Source organism: Salmo salar, chromosome 13, assembly GCF_965601325.2.
Source record: "Salmo salar chromosome 13, fSalSal1, whole genome shotgun sequence".
In the NCBI taxonomy this organism is placed as follows: Eukaryota; Metazoa; Chordata; class Actinopteri; order Salmoniformes; family Salmonidae; genus Salmo; species Salmo salar.
In genome coordinates, this window is record NC_138303.1 from 73,805,678 (window position 1) to 73,825,100 (window position 19,423).

General features: G+C 43.8%; 1 protein-coding gene across 7 annotated transcripts in view; it reads left to right on the top strand.

The window, feature by feature from the left end:
• The first annotated feature begins 4,662 nt into the window (after positions 1–4,662).
• ncam1a (neural cell adhesion molecule 1a) overlaps positions 4,663–19,423 on the top strand; it is a 322,583-nt gene continuing 307,822 nt past the window's right edge. For 3 of the 7 annotated variants that reach the window (XM_082960303.1, XM_014137376.3, XM_014137377.3), the window contains exon 1: positions 4,667–4,917. In XM_082960303.1, the coding sequence (XP_082816429.1) occupies positions 4,869–4,917 (49 nt within the window). In that variant the 5' untranslated portion in view covers positions 4,667–4,868. Of the gene's footprint in view, positions 4,918–19,423 lie in introns of all 7 variants that reach the window. The other 4 variants (XM_014137372.3, XM_045693512.2, XM_045693508.2 and 1 more) reach the window with 3 other exon arrangements.

Consider the following 19,423-nt stretch of genomic DNA (forward strand, 5'->3'; position numbering starts at 1 on the left):
CACTCCATCAACAGCAGGTGCATTTCAAGAGCAGCAAATTTGAAACCAAATAAATGTCAAAATTCAAATTTTTCAAACATACAACTATCTTACACCCTTTGAAAGATAAACATCTCCTTAATCTAACCACGTCGTCCGATTTCAAAAAGGTTTTACGGCAAAAGCATAAAGTTAGATTATGTTAGGAGAGTACATTGACAATAGCTGTGTGTAATGTTTTGTCAATTCAAAGACAGGGTCACCAAAACCATAAAACCAGCTAAAATGATGCACTAACCTTTTACAATCTCCATCAGATGACACTCCTAGGACATTATGTTAGACAATGCATGCATTTTTAGTTCTATCAAGTTCATATTTATATCCAAAAACAGCGTTTTACTATGGCATTGATGTTGAGGAAATCGTTTCCCTCCAATAACCGGCAGTCAAGTCAGCACCACAAATTAAATAATTAAAATTAGAAAACATTGGTAAAATATTATATTGTCATTTAAAGAATTATAGATTTACATCTCTTGAACGCAATCAACTTGCCAGATTTACAAATAACCTTACTGGGAAATCACACTTTGCAATAATCTGAGCACTGCGCCCAGAAAAATACGCGTTGCGATACAGACTAGCCGCCATGTTGGGGAGATCTAAAATCGAAAATACTATGTAAATAATCCATTACCTTTGATTCTCTTCATCAGATGTCACTTCCAGGTATCACAGGTCCATAACGAATGTAGTTTTGTTCAAAAAAGCTCATCATTTATGTCCAAAAATCTCCGTCTTGTTAGCACATGATCTAAGCCCGCCGGACTTCACTTCATGAACGAGGGGAAAAGATATATTTACGTTCGTTCAAACATGTCAAACGTTGTATAGCATAAATCATTAGGGCCTTTTTTAACCAGAACATGAATAATATTCAAGGTGGACGAATGCATTCTCTTTTATAACGTATTGGAACGAGGGTACCCAACATGAACTCGCGCGCCAGAGTGTAATCGGCCATCACCGTTCCATGGCTCTTGTTCGGTCAGATCTCACAGTAAAAGACTCAAAACACTTTGTAAAGGCTGGTGACATCTAGTGGAAGCAATAGGAAGTGCCAAAATATTCCTCAGCCCCTGTGTTTTTCAATGGCATAGGTTTAAAGGTAATACAACACATCAGGTATCCACTTCCTGTCAGAAAATGTCTCAGGGTTTTGCCTGCCAAATGAGTTCTGTTATACTCACAGACACCATTCAAACAGTTTTAGAAACTTTAGGGTGTTTTCTATCCATATATAATAAGTATATGCATATTCTAGTTACTGGGTAGGATTAGTAACCAGATTAAATCGGGTACGTTTTTTTATCCAGCCGTGAAAATACTGCCCCCTAGCCCCAACAGGTTAAAACCTCTTGCATCTAGACGTTCCGCTAGCAGAACGCCTCGCCAAATATCCAATGGAAGAACGTGGCGCGAAATACAAATACCTCAAAAATGCAATAATTTCAATTTTTCAACCATACGACTATTTTACACCATTTTAAAGACAAGACTCTCGTTAATCTTACCACATTGTCCGATTTCAAAAAGGCTTTACAGCGAAAGCAAAACATTAGATTATGTTAGGAGAGTACATAGCCAAAAACAATCACACAGCCATTTTCCATGCAAGCATATATGTCATATAAACCCAAAACACAGCTAAATGAAGCACTAACCTTTGATGATCTTCATCAGATGACACTCCTAGGACATTATGTTATACAATACATGCATGTTTTGTTCAATCAAGTTCATATTTTATAAAAAAAAAACAGCTTTTTACATGAGCATGTGATGTTCAGAACTAGCATTCCCACCCAAAACTTCCGGTGAATTTACTAAATTACTCATCATAAACGTTGACAAAATACATAACAATTATAGATACAGAACTCCTTTATGCAATCGCTATGTCAGATTTTAAAATAGCTTTTCGGCGAAAGCACATTTTGCAATATTCTGAGTACATAGCTCAGCCATCACAGCTAGCTATTCAGACACCCGCCAACATCGGGGCTCCCTAAACTCAGAATTACTATTAGAAAAATGGTATTACCTTTGCTGATCTTCGTCAGAATGCACTCCCAGGACTGCTACTTCCAGAAGAAATGTTGTTTCTGTTCCAAATAATCCATAGTTATGTCCAAATACCTGCGTTTTGTTCGTGCGTTCAGGTCACTATCCAAAGGGTAACGCGCGAGCGCATTTCGAGACCAAAAAATTCAAAATGTTCCATTACCGTACTTAGAAGCATGTCAAACGCCGTTTTAAATCCATTTTTATGGTATTTTTCTCGTAAAATAGCGATAATATTCCAACCGGACAATAGTGTATTCATTCAAAGGACAAAAGAAAAAATGGCGAGGTCTCGTGAATGCGCATTTCCAATCTCTTAGTCACCAGGCAGTCCACTGACAAACTGTGCTCCTGTACTCTGCCCAGAGACAGGAGACGCCTCAATCCGCATTCTGAAGGCTTTAGAGAGCCAATGGAAGCCTTAGAAAGTGCTGCATAACCCCACAGGCACTGTAGTTTCGATAGAGAAGCAAAAGGAGAACTACAAATTCGCAGACAGACCACTTCCTGCTTGGAAGTTTGTCAGGTTTTTGCCTGCCATATGAGTTCTGTTATACTCACAGACACCATTCAAACAGTTTTAGAAGCTTCAGAGTGTTTTCTATCCAAATCTACTAATAATATGCATATTGTCGTTTCTGGGCAAGAGTAGTAACCAGTTTAAATCGGGTACGTTTTTTATCCGTCCGTGAAAATACTGCCCCCTATCCAGACAGGTTTACCATCTGCCTCCTGTGTCTGCATTTGGGTCTCGCCTTGTGCCCTTGTAATTTATTTGCAAAGCTTACAGTTAGACACTGCTTCCTTCCAAACCACTCATTGTTGAATTTGCGATTTCCAACTTGTTGTGTAATGTTTATGTCCAATAACCGATGAGCATTGATACGTTTTATCTATACTTTCTCTTCATATGACAAGGATTGAAAATGATTTGTCAGTAGATTGTTGACTTGATTCATGATGATGACTGTTTTCTAGCTTGCTTGCTAAGATTCAGTTTTTTGCCACTGCATTTGAAGAAACTTTCAAAGTTCTTTAAATATTCCGGCTTTACTAACCTTCATGTCTTAAAGTAATGATGGACTGTCATTTCTATTTGCTTATTTGAGCTGTTCTTACCATAATATGGACTTGGTCTTTTACCAAATAGGGCTATATTCAGTATTACCTTGTCACAACCCAACTGATTGGCTCAAACGCATTAAGAAGGAAAGGAATTCCACAAATTAACTTTTAACAAGGCACACCTGTTAATTGAAATGTATTTCAGGTGACTATTTGAAGCTGGTTGAGAGAATGCCAAGAGTGTGCAAAGCTGTCATCAAGGCAAAGGGTGGCTACTTTCAAGAATCTAAAATGCATTTTGATTTGTTTAACACTTTTTTGGGTTATTACATGATTCCATGTTTTGATGTCTTCACTATTATTTTACAATGTAGAAAATAGTAAAAATAAAGGAAAACCCTAATGAGTAGGCGTGTCCAAACTTTTGACCGTAGTGTATATATTTTTGTATTATTTTCTCTCTTTTTTAGCTAAACAGGTGGAGCTCAACTGAGTGACAAGTTGCCACTGACTGTGCTCTACATGTTAATGCGTAATTACTGTATGCCTATCCCCCTTTTTCAATCTGTTAGTAATGATAGCAATAAGTTCCATTGATCAAATTCATATCACTGGTGTGAATATGAGAATGTCTGCTCATGACAGATAGCTGTAACAAATGGCATAAAATGCTGTTAAATGTAGCCAGTGTAAAATGCTGAGTAGCCTATTCATCAAATGGCCATAGAAATGCAATTCTCGGTTTTCTATGGACACCATCATGTTGTTGCACCTGCAATAATGATTTATTTGCTCTAGTCACCTTTGAAACATTACATTAAATGTGGTTTGTAGACTCAGCATGAAGGGAGACGCACCACTTGAGGGATGATGAGTCTGTTTTGTTCATTTCTGCTTATACAGGAATACGAAACTAAAAATATAGTTAAGAGGGGACGTTGGTGACACAGTGAAGAGGACGCCCTATTTCTCGGGAAGCATCTTATTAATCAGGGCGCCGGCCGAGTGTCGTTGTCATGACCAGATGGTGAGACTGAACACAAAATATTTCATACGGACTGCAGGTTTCACGATTCATACCATTTATGGTCTATAACAGTGTTTTAACTAGGTGTATGCTAAATACAAAACGTGGGAACCAACCAACAAGCTGCTTTAGGAATGCATGCATGCATTATGAGAAAGGAGAATTTGTCATTTGGCGAGTCACAGGCCCATAAATAATAGGTCACTAGGCGCAATTACGCACAATTGCACATTGGACATCTCATCTGGTGCAGATATTTTGAATGGTTGAAAATAACTGGGCAAAATAATGTTGGCTAAATATCTTCTCAAAATCCACTTCTATGTTGTACGGATCAATAGAGGTTTCGTGAGATTCCTAATCCGAATTACTCCCAGTGGAAAGCGACTAGCTGAGCGCACTAGTTTGTGCCTGCATCCATTGCACCCCTTGAGTGTGAGCACGAACATTTTGCCCAGGCGGATTAATTCGTGTTGTGTGTGTGCTACGGCTGCTAGTCACTCATTCTGCGAGCTGCTCTCGTGCGTATTCGGGTAGCTTCAAGGACCAATTCGAATATTGCTATCAGAATACAGTAGTTGGAAAACATACATTTCTTCAGAACACTGAAATCGTTTAGTCAAGTCTGTCCATCAATTCTTCAAGGACAATATCTTTGTGAGATATTGCAATGCTTCAAACAAGGTATCTCATCTGGGCATTGCTCTTTGGCTATGCAGGTAAGATTGTTTTTTAAAATGTTTTTTTCTAGAAATTATTAGATATCGCCAACTCATACACGTTACAATGCGAATTCTTTACATTCTGAAAGTGCTTTGTTTTGTTCACAGTATAGCAGTGTCCGTATGTATCCCATCCGTGCTAACTGCGTCTCATATGTGTCTCAACGAATGGACAGTTAGATCTATCATATTAGAGCTGTCGCCTGGGAATATAAACAGGCAATGGAAACCTGAGTTTCTCATAGATAAGAGACGAACGGGAAAGCATGGCTCTTCTCTCAGTAATGGCTGTGGTAACATGAAGGGAAATTAACGATATTTGAACCTTATTTCAGAATCGTATAGACTAAATCACAAGTAGGCTCTGTCCGTAGTTTACTGTTTAGGCTACTAATTCTCTGCGTAATAAGATATCACTTGTCCGTTAATTGAGTCGTTGCATTGCCTCATGGTTTTAATATACACGGTTTGAGCAGTTGGACAAACTGTTTTTCCTAACCTTGAGCTTTGTTGTTGCCGAGGAGTGGGTATAGCGTCAAGGAGGAGATGGATGCGTTCGGTCTTGGGAGGAGAGTCAGTGAAACAAGTATTGCCTTGCTGGTCCTTTGTGTCAGCAAAATCACCCAACAGTTAATGTGTTTGAATTATTGTCCGTCACATTTAATTCATGGAACCAATAGGCGTACCTTTTTACAGTAGGCTAATAAAAAGAGTTTGGTAGCTTTTTATGCTTTTTATATTATATATATATATATATATATATATATATATATATATATATATATATATATGGAGGTGGCGCGCATATTGTGCTCTCAGCGTTGGTTGCCGATGTGGATGATTTGTTTCGGTCCTCAAACCTAGCACCTGCAAATCTTTTTTTTGAACGCGGTAACTACGACACTTCTTGGTGGATTAAGTAGCGTAATAGTAGTCTAGGTTAAACGCGAAAGCCTAATGTTTTATTTTGTTTTCAATTAAACTTGTTTCACAGTTCTTTATCAATTCATGCGTAAATGTGAACGCTCTAGGCTGATTTTCAATTGCAAAGTTGAAGCCTTCAAATAGGCTACATTGTATTTGATGCGTGTGGAGCCTACTCAGTGCAGACTGTGCGTGCTTGTAACGTGAGCCACATAGGAGCATAGTTAGCTATATCAATACATTTCACATGAATACATACAGACCTAGCCCTTCTAGACAGGCTTATATATGCGACAAAGATTGTTTTCTTCCACGAATTAAATAGGCCAATAGATTTTTGGAGAGATAACAGAAAACAGACCTCCATAGACAGAAAAAGTAATGGGTAATATGCTACTATTATCTATATAAATATCTAAAGAAATGGTTCAGTAGTCATTATGAATCCCATGGTATACAATGTTATCCAACCAGAGAGCGCGGCCTCAGGCGGGGACCCGTTATATTGGATCAGTCTGTATATTACCCCCCCCCCCCCACACACACACACACAAACACACAAACACACATGCACACGCAGATACACACCACAAACAAACGAATTTTTGCATAAAGATGTCTATATGTAAAACAAATGTATTGCTAAACAAACACATAGCACTCCTTTGTCTTTGGTTGAACTAGGGGTGTGGCATTGATCTGCAGGGAGGTTTAGAAGGGAAGCTCCACTGGCAATGTGGGGAAGAAAGTTGTCATGAGGACTAAGCAACAGTAGGGGGAATATTACGAGCACCTCAAAATCAGTAGCCTACTTCAGTGTTCACTATAAATACCCAGAGACTGCTTCAGTTCTTTTTTGAGGAGGGAAAGTGCAATGGACTAGACAGAGATAATTGAACGATTGTGATTAACTAAGTCCTAACCCATTGCAAGGGAGTTAAAATAAGAAATTGATCACATTATTTGATTGGCCTGGGAGGTATTACGTGAGTAATGACAGTAATGTGGTGTTAGAAAGCAAAATAAAACATTGTGCAGAAACAATGTAATTAAATATATTAATTTCCAGTTTGCTGACAATTACATTTCGATGCCAAGGGCTAATAAACTTACAAGGAACCATGGCCACTGTCCAAGAAAATGCCCAATCACCGCTAGATTCGTTGCTGGATGAAATTCAATACAATTGTTTGAGAGAGAAACGAATTGAATATGAAAAGTGGCTTATAGTACTGCCTTGACAAAAAGGCAGCGAGACAAAGGCTTTGGCTGGTTGGGGGAGTATGAACAGTAACTGGTTCTGTGGAATGGAGGTGCATCATCACATCTGTTACCATCGGTGTGAAGCCAGAGAGCACATGGGGTTCCAACCAGACAGACTGGGAGCTGTTGCTGGTTACATTCCATTTTCTGACTTAGTCAAGTACATTTGTTGGATCTTCATTTGACCACTATTTTGTTGCTGACAATTTTCCTGGCATTTCAGGAAATGCAAACGTGTAGTGTATTTGAGTTTTAAAAAGGCTTCTAAAGTTTGTAATTTCCACATTGACGTTTCAGACTTGATTTGCCCTAATGAAAAATGTCCATTAATTATAATCCACATAATAATTCTTATTCTTATTTCCTGCAAACTGGCTCCAAATAAGATCCTACATATGTAAGAAGCACATTGAGAACCACCTCCATTCTTTCTTCCCTCCTCTTTTTTATACATCACTTTTGTCCATCAGAGCTGTTTTAAGGAGCTTGTATAGTTGACTCCTTTCACGGTTTGAATATATATTACATTTGGGCGATGAGATTTGTGGCAAGGGGTAATGGTGCAGAAACTCTCCCTGTGCGGTTGTCATGTGTTGATATGTAAATGTTAGCATGCAGCTGCTCCTGCAGCGCTCCTTACCATTAACTGCATGTGTGACTGCCAGCCAAAAGATGGCCCCGGCCACACATTCCCATCACATTGGCGACATTCTCTGGGAAGCCCCTGGCCGTGGTGCTTTTTGCCAGGTCCCCATCAACATCAAAGAAGTAAATCCAGGAGAGAACACGCTTCAGGGAGTTCTTTAAAGTCAAGCAAATAAATAAAAGGGAGTGCAAAAACTTTCCAAAAAGCGTGTTGTTTATGTGTGTCCGGCATAGAGTTCACCTCAAGAAGAGGGTGAAGTTTAAGATTAGTCAACAGTTGGGGAGAAAATAAACAATTCCACAATGGTTAACATCTGGGACTTCAACTTCTGTGGCAAGTTCAAAGCCACTATGAAAATAGGATTGCCTATTTTTGAGAGGAGGAAACAGTAAAAAGCAGCCTAACAAGGGAAAATTATAAGTCTTTCGGTCTGTTGCTTGGAATGGGATATTATTAAAACATCCAGCTGGATACTTCAAACCCCATCCCATTCTAGTTGGGTGAGAGGCATAGCATTTAAAGGGATATACACGGTTTCAGACTTCTCTGTTGCCATAACTCTGCAATAATGTAGCATTGTAAATATTATGGCCCTTGTTCCGGATTGTGATTGTTAGCACCTCAACTTTATGGTATAACCTAACTGTGTATCCACATGGAGGATGACCTTATTCCACCCAGATTGGAGGTAAATTATACTTCAAATTTGGCATAACATTGATAGTCTTCAATGTAACACTACTGTTGTTTGTAATGATTGGCTACATCTGTACGTATGAAGTATAGGTTATTCCTCCCGTACATAATGGCACGTCCGCCCTTGATCTCCCGGTGTGGGCCCAATGAGGCATTAATCGCAACCTCTTTTAAAGTTTATCATTCCATCTGGCAGCTGTCCCTTAGCAGATTTTGCAGTCAAGGCTGATTGTGTTCACCACAACGTAGGAGAACCACTGTGTGTCTAGGATTGTTCAAAAGACTGAATGTGGATATGGCCGGCAATTCAATTTAGTGAGGCGAAATGTGTTCATAGATAAGCCACATTTGGAAGAATTGATTTCATCCCAAGGATGAGTGTTCATGGAACATAAACTAAAGAGAGCCCCTTTGAACCAATCCAGTCAAAAAGTATAAATTCCCCTATATTTAATTAGAGTAAGACAGCAAGTGCAAAAATAGACTGAAAGTGAAAAGGCTTAAATTATTTGCTCAACTGGCAGGCTAAAAGTAATATGATTAACCACGAAACAGAATCTCATTGGTGAGTAATTTATTGCAGCGCCACTTCTTCCATTTGCTGAAACCTGATGAGATTGCAGATGTTTTTTTCTTTATTTAACTAGGCAAGTCAGTTAAGAACAAATTCTTATTCAGGGGCAGAACAACAGATTTTTACCATGTCAGCTTGGGGATTTCATCTTGCAACCTTTCGGATACAAGTCCAACACTCTAACCACAAGGCTACCTGCCGCCCCAATGATATCCAACACTCTAAGAAAAAAAGGGTTCCAAATTGGTTCTTGGGCAGCCCCATAGGAGCACCCTTTTTGGTTACACGTAGAACCCTTTTTAGTTCCAATGTAGAACCCTTTCCGGTTCTACCTAGGCCTGTGGGGGGGGGGGGGGGTATACTGTATATACTGTATACGGGGGTATTTGGAAAAAGCCAATGCATCGTTTTTCAATACCATCAAAACTATGTATTTGATGTTTTTCAATACATTTGAGTATTTGTACACTCTCAGGGGGGAAAAAAGGTGCTATCTAGAACCTTAAACGGTTCTTCGGCTATCCCCATAGGATAACCCTATATCGCAACAAAGCATCCTTCACTCATGCTGCCAAACATACCCTCGTAAAACTGACCATCCTACCGATCCTCGACTTCGGTGATGTCATCTATAAAATAGCCTCCAACACTCTACTCAACAAACTGGATGCAGTCTATCACAGTGCCATCCGTTTTGGCACCAAAGCCCCATACACTACCCACCATTGCGACCTGTATGCTCTCGTTGGTTGGCCCTCGCTTCATACTCGTCGCCAAACCCACTGGCTACAGGTTATCTACAAGTCTCTGCTAGGTAAAGCCCCGCCTTATCTCAGCTCACTGGTCACCATAGCAGCACCCACTCGTAGCACGCGCTCCAGCAGGTATATCTCACTGGTCACCCCCAAAGCCAACTCCTCCTTTGGTCGTCTTTCCTTCCATTTCTCTGCTGCCAATGACTGGAACGAACTGCAAAAATCTCTGAAGCTGGAGACTCATATCTCCCTCACTAGCTTTAAGCACCAGCTGTCAGAGCAGCTCACAGATCACTGCACCTGTACATAGCCCATCTGTAAACAGCCCATCTATCTACCTCCCTCATCCCCATACTGTTATTTATTTATTTATCTTGCTCCTTTGCACCCCAGTATCTCTACTTGCACATTCATCTTCTGCACATCTACCATTCCAGTGTTTAATTGCTATATTGTAATTACTTCATCACCATGGCCTATTTATTGCCTTAATTTACCTCATTTGCACTCACTGTATATAGACTTTTTGTTTTATTTTGTTCTACTGTATTATTGACTGTATGTTTTGTGTAACTCTGTGTTGTTGTATGTGTCGAATTGCTATGCTTTATCTTGGCCAGGTTGCAGTTGCAAATGAGAACTTGTTCTCAACTAGCCTACCTGGTTAAATAAAGGTGAAATAATTTTTTATTTAAAAAAACCCGTTGAAGAACCCTTTTTGGTCCCAGGTAGGATCCTTTTGGGTTCAATGTAGAACCCTTTCTGCAGAGGGTTCTACAAGGAACCCAAAAGAGTTCTACCTGGAACCAAAAGGGTTATCTTATGGGGGCATCCGATGAACCCTTTTGGAACCCTTTTTTCTAAGAGTGTAGCTACTTAAGTTATTACCTACTGTCAACTTGTGCAGTTCCTTAGGATATGAAGCAGATTGTGTTCTTCATTTCACCTGTCACATTGTCAATTATGAAGCTCACCGTAGTTCCCCAGAACAGTTGAGTTGTAAATGGGAAAAAGCAAGCTTGGTGAGTCCATAGTATTCTATATCTATCTGCGAGTCTCTGTTGTGCGGCGCACATCATGTGATGAAGTTACACTTGTATGCAATTCACTACAAACATTTTGCCATCAGATATCTTAGAATGGTTTTAAGAGCTTTGGATGACTTATCTGTACAGCTGCCATTTTCTTCGCTGTGCTTCCTGCTAGCGTTTTTTTCCTCCTCCGTTCTTAACCCATCTGCTCCATCTATACACGCTGCTCTTCCTTCAGAAAAGCATACATAACAACTTTGTTCATTTGCACAGTTTCTCTCCTTCACTTTCGCTTGTAAATGTCCACACTCACCGAAAATGACATTCAGTAACTACTAGCTATGCTTGTATAACTTTATGAGCTGGATTTGACTGTTTTTGCAGTTAGTTTGTTTTTGCTCATTAGAATTTAGCTAACAGCGTCTGTGATTTCACTATTAGTTTGTAATAATTTTGTTAGCATTCTGGTAATAGAGGCCCAATGGGCTTTTCTTGCGTTTTTAGCGGCCCCTTGTGTGCTATGCCGTATGCCAGTAATACCGTAAATCCCGGTATGAGAGAAGGACGGTATGAAACCTCTAACCGAAAGTGTTCTACCTGGAACCAAAAGGGTTCTACCTGGAACCAAAAAGGTTAGGTTCTAGATAGCACCTATTTTTCCCAAGAATATAAAGACTACACTAATGTGTTCAAGTCAATGCTATTTCTGTGGCTCTAGCGTAGTTGTAGGCCTGCATGGTGCATTGGATTAGTTTGACTGTGAGACAGATATTGGGGGCTAAATAACCAGTATGTGCCAAAGATTCTCAATACCATGGTTTTACTGTCTCATAATACAATTAGTGAGTTGGAATAATTGTCAGAAACTGCAAAGTTATCATCAAAATGAAATGGTTTAATATTTCACTACTTGAATGAACCCAAAGAGCAAATGGATGAAAAATTCTAAATGACTACACTGGCAGCTTGTGTTGTATTTTTCCATTGCTGACTGTTTGATAAGGATGGGCTGTCTTTGCATATTAATCAATCCATGAAAAGGGACTCATACTGATTTGCATTGTGTAAGCTCTGAAGGCATCCTATAGAGTATTGGAGGAGAAAAAAGAAAGAGAAATGGGTTCGGGTTTGTCATGCTGAAAAGCAACCTCTCCCTCCCCTTGCCAAACCACCCCCCCCCCCCCACCCCGTCTCTGAAAGGATTTTTTTTTTCTTAATTGAAGTGGAAAGGCCTTCGAAAGTCGAGAGGACCTATAAAAGGCAACCCTGTATGGGACCCAGGACGTGCGCACGCACACACACACACACACACGGCTGTTAGTGTAACCGTATAGCTTCTGTCCCTATCCTCACCCCAACCTGGGCTTGAACCAGGGACCCTCTGCACACAATAACAACTGACACCCACGAAGCATCATTACCCATCGCGCCACAAAAGCCACGGCCCTTGTAGAGCAAGGGGAACAACTACTTCAGGTCTCAGAGCGAGTGACGTCACCCAATTGAAACGCTATTAGCGCGCACCACCGCTAACTAACTAGCCATTTCACACCGGTTACACTCACCCCCCTTTTGACCTCCTCCTTTTCCGCAGCAACCAGTGATCCGGGTCAACAGCATCAATGTAACAGTATAGTTTCCGTCCCTCTCCTTGCCCCAACCTGGGCTTGAACCAGGGACCCTCTGCACACATCAACAACTGACACCCCACGAATCATCATTACCCATCGTGCCACAAAAGCCGCAGCCCTTGCAGAGCAAGGGGAACAACTACTTCAGGTCTCAGAGCGAGTGATGTCACCCGATTGAAACGCTATTAGCGCGCACCACTACTAATTAACTAGCCATTTCACATCGGTTACATTAGGGAGGGACACAAGGAGGACTGGGGGCTTGTGCTGTACCCCAAGATCAGTGAATGACTCATCACTCTGATGTAGTGGCACCTAGCAATGGCACTTAGCTCATCCTGTGGCTTAGACGCGCGCCTGCTGATTGGCTAGACTGGTTTTATAGGTCCTATGGATGATGCTGCAGCATCTTTGTCTGAAGCAAAGAAAACATGACATCCACTGGGGGAGAAGAACATGACAGGATGTGTGCTAGTCTCTAGAATTGTTTACTCCTTAGTAAAATGGTGTTGCTTTCGCCACACCTTAAGCACAGGCAATGCCAATGTTGATGCAGGACTATTGTTAGGTCATCAGAAAATAACTGCTTGCTATATGATCCATGATAGATTACTAATTACTATCAACAAGCGTTTACTAGGGCCGGGACGATACCAGTATCGCGATAATGGGGAAAGGAAACAAAACACGTAGGGGATTTAACTTCTTTAGGAAACCATCCTTAATGTCAGAAACAAACATCATTATGTTGTCATCCAGAGTCACATTTATTTATTTCCCAAGTTAGAGCACACAATATTTTACATACAACAGGTTTTTAACCCTTTAGAATCCAAACCTGCCTTCAACGGCCTTTCTTTAAATTACTATAGCGGCTGCGAATGGCCTTGTTTTTCTAACTATAATATCTGTGTCAATATCACAAAATGAACTTGCTAAAAACCTGTTGTCATGAACCAGAAACCGGAAAGAGGGTATAATGTCATTTGACTTTTAAAATAATAAATTACTTCATTACTCAATGGACAGCATGCGAAGCGGCCACGTTGGTTGGTGATATGGACTCGGACATGTCCTTGCACTGTGGCAGCCCAGCGGAGTCAGAGGTGAAACTCACAATGAAATAAGACAGCGGGAGACCATTTTGCGGTGGTCAAACAAAAGTTGTTCTTTAGTAAAGGTTGGGGAGAACAGGGAGGGGAGAAATACAACAGAGAGGCCTCTCAGGTAACGGGTGGGTCACTCCTCGGACCGCCTGTGTGAATGAACAAAAAAGAGAGAGAGAGAGCGATGAGTCCGGGGTTTCAATACTGTCACGTATACTCCCTCTCCAGCTTCTAGGTCATCAGGCTGCTGATTATCCCGCACACCTGTCACCATCGTCAAACGCACCTGTGCCTCATGACACTCACCTGGACTCCATCACCTCCTTGATTATCTTCCCTATATCTGTCACTCCCCTTGGTTCCTTCCTCAGGTGTTATTGACTCTGTTTCATGTCGGTGCATTGTTTGTGTTTCGTGTTTGTTTTGTTGATTTAATAAAACACTCACTCCCTGTACTTGCTTCCCGACTCTCAGTGCACTCGTTACAAATACTTGCTCTCAACTTGCACCGGGTGGCGTGCTGCCCTGGAATGGGTCCTCTTCTCCAGTTCTTCTTCTAAGCAACACTGAAGCATGTATGAGAGTTACAGCGGTTCCAGATGACTGTGTGATCACGCTTTCCGTAGTTGATGTGAGCAAGACCTTTTAAACAGGTCAACATTCACAAGGTCCGCAGGGCCAGACGGATTACCAAGACGTGTACTCAGAGTATGCGCGGACTAACTGGCAAGTGTCTTCACTGACATTTTCAACCTCTCCCTGACCGAGTCTGTAATACCTACATGTTTCAAGCACACCACCATAGTCCCTGTGCCCAAGAAAGCGAAGTTAACCTGCCTAAATGACCACTGCCCCGTAGCACTCACGTCGGTAGCCATGAAGTGCTTTGAAAGGCTGGTCATGGCTCACATCAACTACATCATCCCGGGAACTCTAGACCCACTCAAAATCACATACCGCCCGAACAGATCCACATATGACGCAATCTCAATCGCACTCCACACTGCCCTTTCCCACCTGAACAAAAGGAACACCTATATGAGAATTCTGTTCATTGACTACAGCTCAGCGTTCAACACCATAGTGCCCACAAAGCTCATCACTAAGCTATGGACCCTGGGACTAAACACCTCCCTCTGCAACTGGATCCTGGACTTCCCGACGGGCCACCCCCTGGTGGTAAGGGTAGGCAACAACACATCTGGCCACGTAGTCGTGTTCACCCACGACTGCGTGGCCAAGTACGACTCCAACACCATCATTAAGTTTGCTGACGACACAATGGTGGTAGGCCTAACCACCGACAACGACGAGACAGCCTATAGGGAGGAGGTCAGAGACCTGACAGTATGGTGCCAGGACAACAACCTCTTCCTCAAAGTGAGCAAGACAAAGGAGATGATTGTGGACTTCAGGAAAGGAGGGCCGAACACGCCCCCATTAAAATCGACTTCGCTGTAGTGGAGTGGGTCAAGAGTTTCAAGTTCCTTGGTGTCCACATCACCAACAAACTATCATGGTCCAAACACACCAAGAAAACCGTGAAGAGGGCACGACAACGCCTTTTTCCCCTCATTAGACTGAAACATTTTGGCATGGGTCCCCAGATCCTCAAAGTTCTACAGATGCAACATCGAGAGCATCCTGACTGGTTGCATCACCGCCTGATATGGCAACTGCTCGGCATCCGACCGTAAGGCGCTACAGAGGGTAGTGCGTACAGCCCAATACATCACAGGGGCCAAGCTTCCTGCCATCCACGACCTATATACTAGGCAGTGTCAGAGGAAGGCCCAAAGAGTTGTCAGACTCCAGTCACCCAAGTCATAGACTGTTCTCTCTGCTACCGCACGGCAAGCGGTACCGGAGCGCCAAGTCTAGGTCCAAAAGGCTCCTTAACAGCCTCTAACCCCAAGCTATAAGACTGCTGAACAATTAATCAAATGGCCACCCGGACTGTTTACAGCAGCATTTTAGAATTATATTTAGGTCTAAATGGTTAAAGGACCAAATAGTTGGGTCTGCTTTGTGTTTTCATTTCTGCCATGGAAAAACTATTCCCAATAGTTTTCCAATTGAGTTATTTTTTTAACCTTTTCTAGAGGACATTCTGCGTATTCTTAAAGCACATTATTTTCTGCACCTATAGTCAGTGCTTGACTTGGACTGAAATAGGTTCTGGTACTCATTTTGGGTGCCGGTACTGTTTATGTTTAGGTGAACGAGCTCCACAATACTTTTGAGCTGATATTCTATAAGAGGAACAGGAGCTCAAGCAGTAGAACATTTTAGGTGCCGGTACTCAGGTCCAATTGAACTCCTCCTCAAGTCAAGCACGGCCTATATTAGGCTACATAAAATGTTGCCAAAGGCTCCTCTGTATTCAACTGGCATGTTTTGCTGGGTTCTCTTTCAGAGCACACGATGAGCTGAGAAGTTGAATAAGAAGTAAACAGCTAACCCAAAAGTAATTATTGAGGCAACTAGAACAGAGAAATATTAATGAGGTCTTTCATTTGATGAGGTAAATATTGTCTGTTAAAGCTTAATGAAATGGATATTGAGTTTGTGTCTACATGCAACGATTTGGATAGCCTGGTAATATCTCTCTTTCACCTGGATATATTCACTACAAAAATGGAAACCATCTAAATTAATTTCAGTTGGAAGAGATAATGCTGCCATAGCCTCCCTTTTATTTACTTTTGCAGCAGCGTGGGACATTAGCAGAAGATTTGGCAAGGTGTCACGCCCTGACCAGGTGAACTCTTCTATTTTGGTCAGGGTGTGGCATTTCTATAGTTTATTTTCTATGTTTTTGGTATAGCCTTGCTTTGGGGCGTATTTCTATGTTGGGTTCTGTCGATTCCCAATCAGAGACAGCTGTCACTAGTTGCCTCTGATTGGGGAATCATATTTAAGTTCCTTTTCCCCCCACGATGTTTGTGGGTTGTTGTCTCTTTTTGTTGGAGCAGTAGCGATACGTTTATTCTCTGTTTTGACCGTGTTATTTCAGTCTGTAATAAATAACATGAGTTCGCTCCCAGCTGCGCCTTGGTCCACTTCTTCCTTCTTGCATGACGATCGTTACAGAACAACCCACCAAACCAGGACCAAGCAGCGGGAGGAAAAGGAGCGCGAGAGATGGGCTCGCGAGGGAAAGGAGTTCTGGACCTGGGAGGAGATCATGTCGGGGAAAGGACCCTGGCGGAAGGATTCCCAGGTCGAGGAGGTGATGCCAGCCGGTGGAAGGAGTCGCAGGCGGCGGTCGAGGAGGCCCGGAAGACACCCCCAATAATTTTTTTGGGGGGGGCTAATGGGGTGGTCCGGAAGGGCAGAGGAAGAGCCCAGACCACTGCTCTCGTGGGGGATAACGGTGAAGGAGGAGGCAGAGATGTGGCAGGTCCTGGAGGACCTGCGTAGGGACAGCGTGGAGGAAGAGCCTTGGGTGGCAGAGGTGCGCACGGTATCGCCAGTGCGCCTGCACAGCCCAGTGCACTCTGTGCCAGCGCCCCACATTTGCCGGGCTAGGGGGAGTGTTCAGCGAGGACGTGTTGTGCCGGCTCAGCGCTCCTGGCCTCCGGTGCCCCTTCTCGGTCCGATGTATCCTGCGCCGAGGACGCGCACTGTGTCTCCGGTACGGCTACACAGCCCAGTGCGTTCTGTGCCAGCGCTCCACACTTGCCAGGCTAAGATGGGTGTTGAGCCAGAACGGGTGATGTCAGCTGTGCACTCCAGACCTCCAGTGCGCCTCCTCGGTCCAGGATATCCGGCGCCACTTATGCGCACTGTGTCGCCGGTGTGCGGTCCCAGTCCAGTCCGGCCCGTCCCTGCTCCCCGCACCAAGCCAGTGGTGTGTGCCCCCAGTCCAGTCCGGCCCGTCCCTGCTCCCCGCACCAGGTTAGTGGTGCGTGTCCCCAGTCCTGTCCGGCCCGTCCCTGCTCCCCGCACCAGGTTAGTGGTGCGCGTCCCCAGTCCAGTCCGGCCCGTCCCTGCTCCCCGCACCAAGCCAGTGGTGTGTGCCCCCAGTCCAGTCCGGCCTGTCCCTGCTCCCCGCACCAAGTTAGTGGTGCGTGTCCCCAGTCCTGTCCGGCCCGTCCCTGCTCCCCGCACCAGGTTAGTGGTGCGTGTCCACAGTCCTGTCCGGCCCATCCCGGCTCCCCGCACCAAGCCGGTGGTGCGTGTCCCCAGTCCGGCCCGTCCCTGCTCCCCGCACCAGGTTAGTGGTGCGCGTCCCCAGTCCAGTCCGGCCCGTCCCTGCTCCCCGCACCAAGCCAGTGGTGTGTGCCCCCAGTCCAGTCCGGCCCATCCCTGCTCCCCGCACCAGGTTAGTGGTGCGTGTCCCCAGTCCTGTCCGGCCCGTCCCTGCTCCCCGCACCAAGCCAGTGGTGCGTGTCCCCAGTCCTGTCCGGCCCATCCCTGCTCCCCGCACCAGGTTAGTGGTGCGCGTCCCCGGTCCAGTCCGGCCCGTCCCTGCTCTCCGCACCAGGTTGGTGGTGCGTGTCCCCGGTCCTGTCCGGCCCGTCCCTGTTCCCCGCACCAGGCCCACGGCGCGTGTCCACAGTCCGGCACGGCCTGTGTCCGGTCCACCGGTGACCAGTCCTGTTCCGGTCGGCGGCTCCGCTCCGGAGCCTGAGCATGCCGCTCCACCGTGGTCCAGTCCGGGCCAGAGGGGTAGGGCTAGGGTGGAGGCAGGGGGAGAAACACGCCCGGGGCCAGAGCCTCCACCGAGGGTGAGGCGCCCACCCGGGTCCCCCCCCCTAATAGACTTTAGGTTGGTGCGCCGGGAGTACGCACCGTTGGAGGGGGGGTACTGTCACGCCCTGACCAGGTGAACTCTTCTATTTTGGTCAGGGTGTGGCATTTCTATAGTTTATTTTCTATGTTTTTGGTATAGCCTTGCTTTGGGGCGTATTTCTATGTTGGGTTCTGTCGATTCCCAATCAGAGACAGCTGTCACTAGTTGCCTCTGATTGGGGAATCATATTTAAGTTCCTTTTCCCCCCACGATGTTTGTGGGTTGTTGTCTCTTTTTGTTGGAGCAGTAGCGATACGTTTATTCTCTGTTTTGACCGTGTTATTTCAGTCTGTAATAAATAACATGAGTTCGCTCCCAGCTGCGCCTTGGTCCACTTCTTCCTTCCTGCACGACGATCGTTACACAAGGTTACTAAATCCATGCCAAGTTATCCTCATACTGTTTATGCCCCTTTAGCAGGCTGTGAAATACATTTTTAAAAGCATTATCTACAATTAGACACATTTGCTGGCATTGTTGTGATGTTCAATCCATTCATCTCTGTATCAATGTTCTGTGCAAGCCAAGATCATGTTAGTAGAGGCCAAACAATAGATTTACAGTGGTGGTGGTGATGGGTTGCTGAGGCGCTGCTGCTGTCAATACGGAAATTTGGACGCCTTAATCAACTCTGAATGTCTAAGACGAATGGTGGTGTTGTGTTCGGGGGTAGCAGGTGGTTAGTGGACTGATGTGTTTGATTTCCTGAGAGAGATTGGTAATGTCCCTCCTGTCCCAATGAATTGTCCTTGAACCACACACCTTTCAAATTATACAAACTAAAATAATAAATAAAACAACATGTTACTAACCAACCAATCTGAGATCACGTTCCATCATATTATATGAGGAAACCTTTGAAACAGTGTGAGACTTTCCCCATTTGACCCCTTCCAAAGACCATGAAGAAGGGCTTCTCATTATGTTGTTTATGGTCAAGCCGCAGGACTTCACAAGAATAGGGGAGCCCGTGATTTATTAGGGTTGTGGACTAAAAACAATATCAAAGAAGACCTCTTAAAGAAAAACCTGGTGCCCCTATATGCACCCTGTGAGAGAAAAAAGAGAAGTAAAGGCAA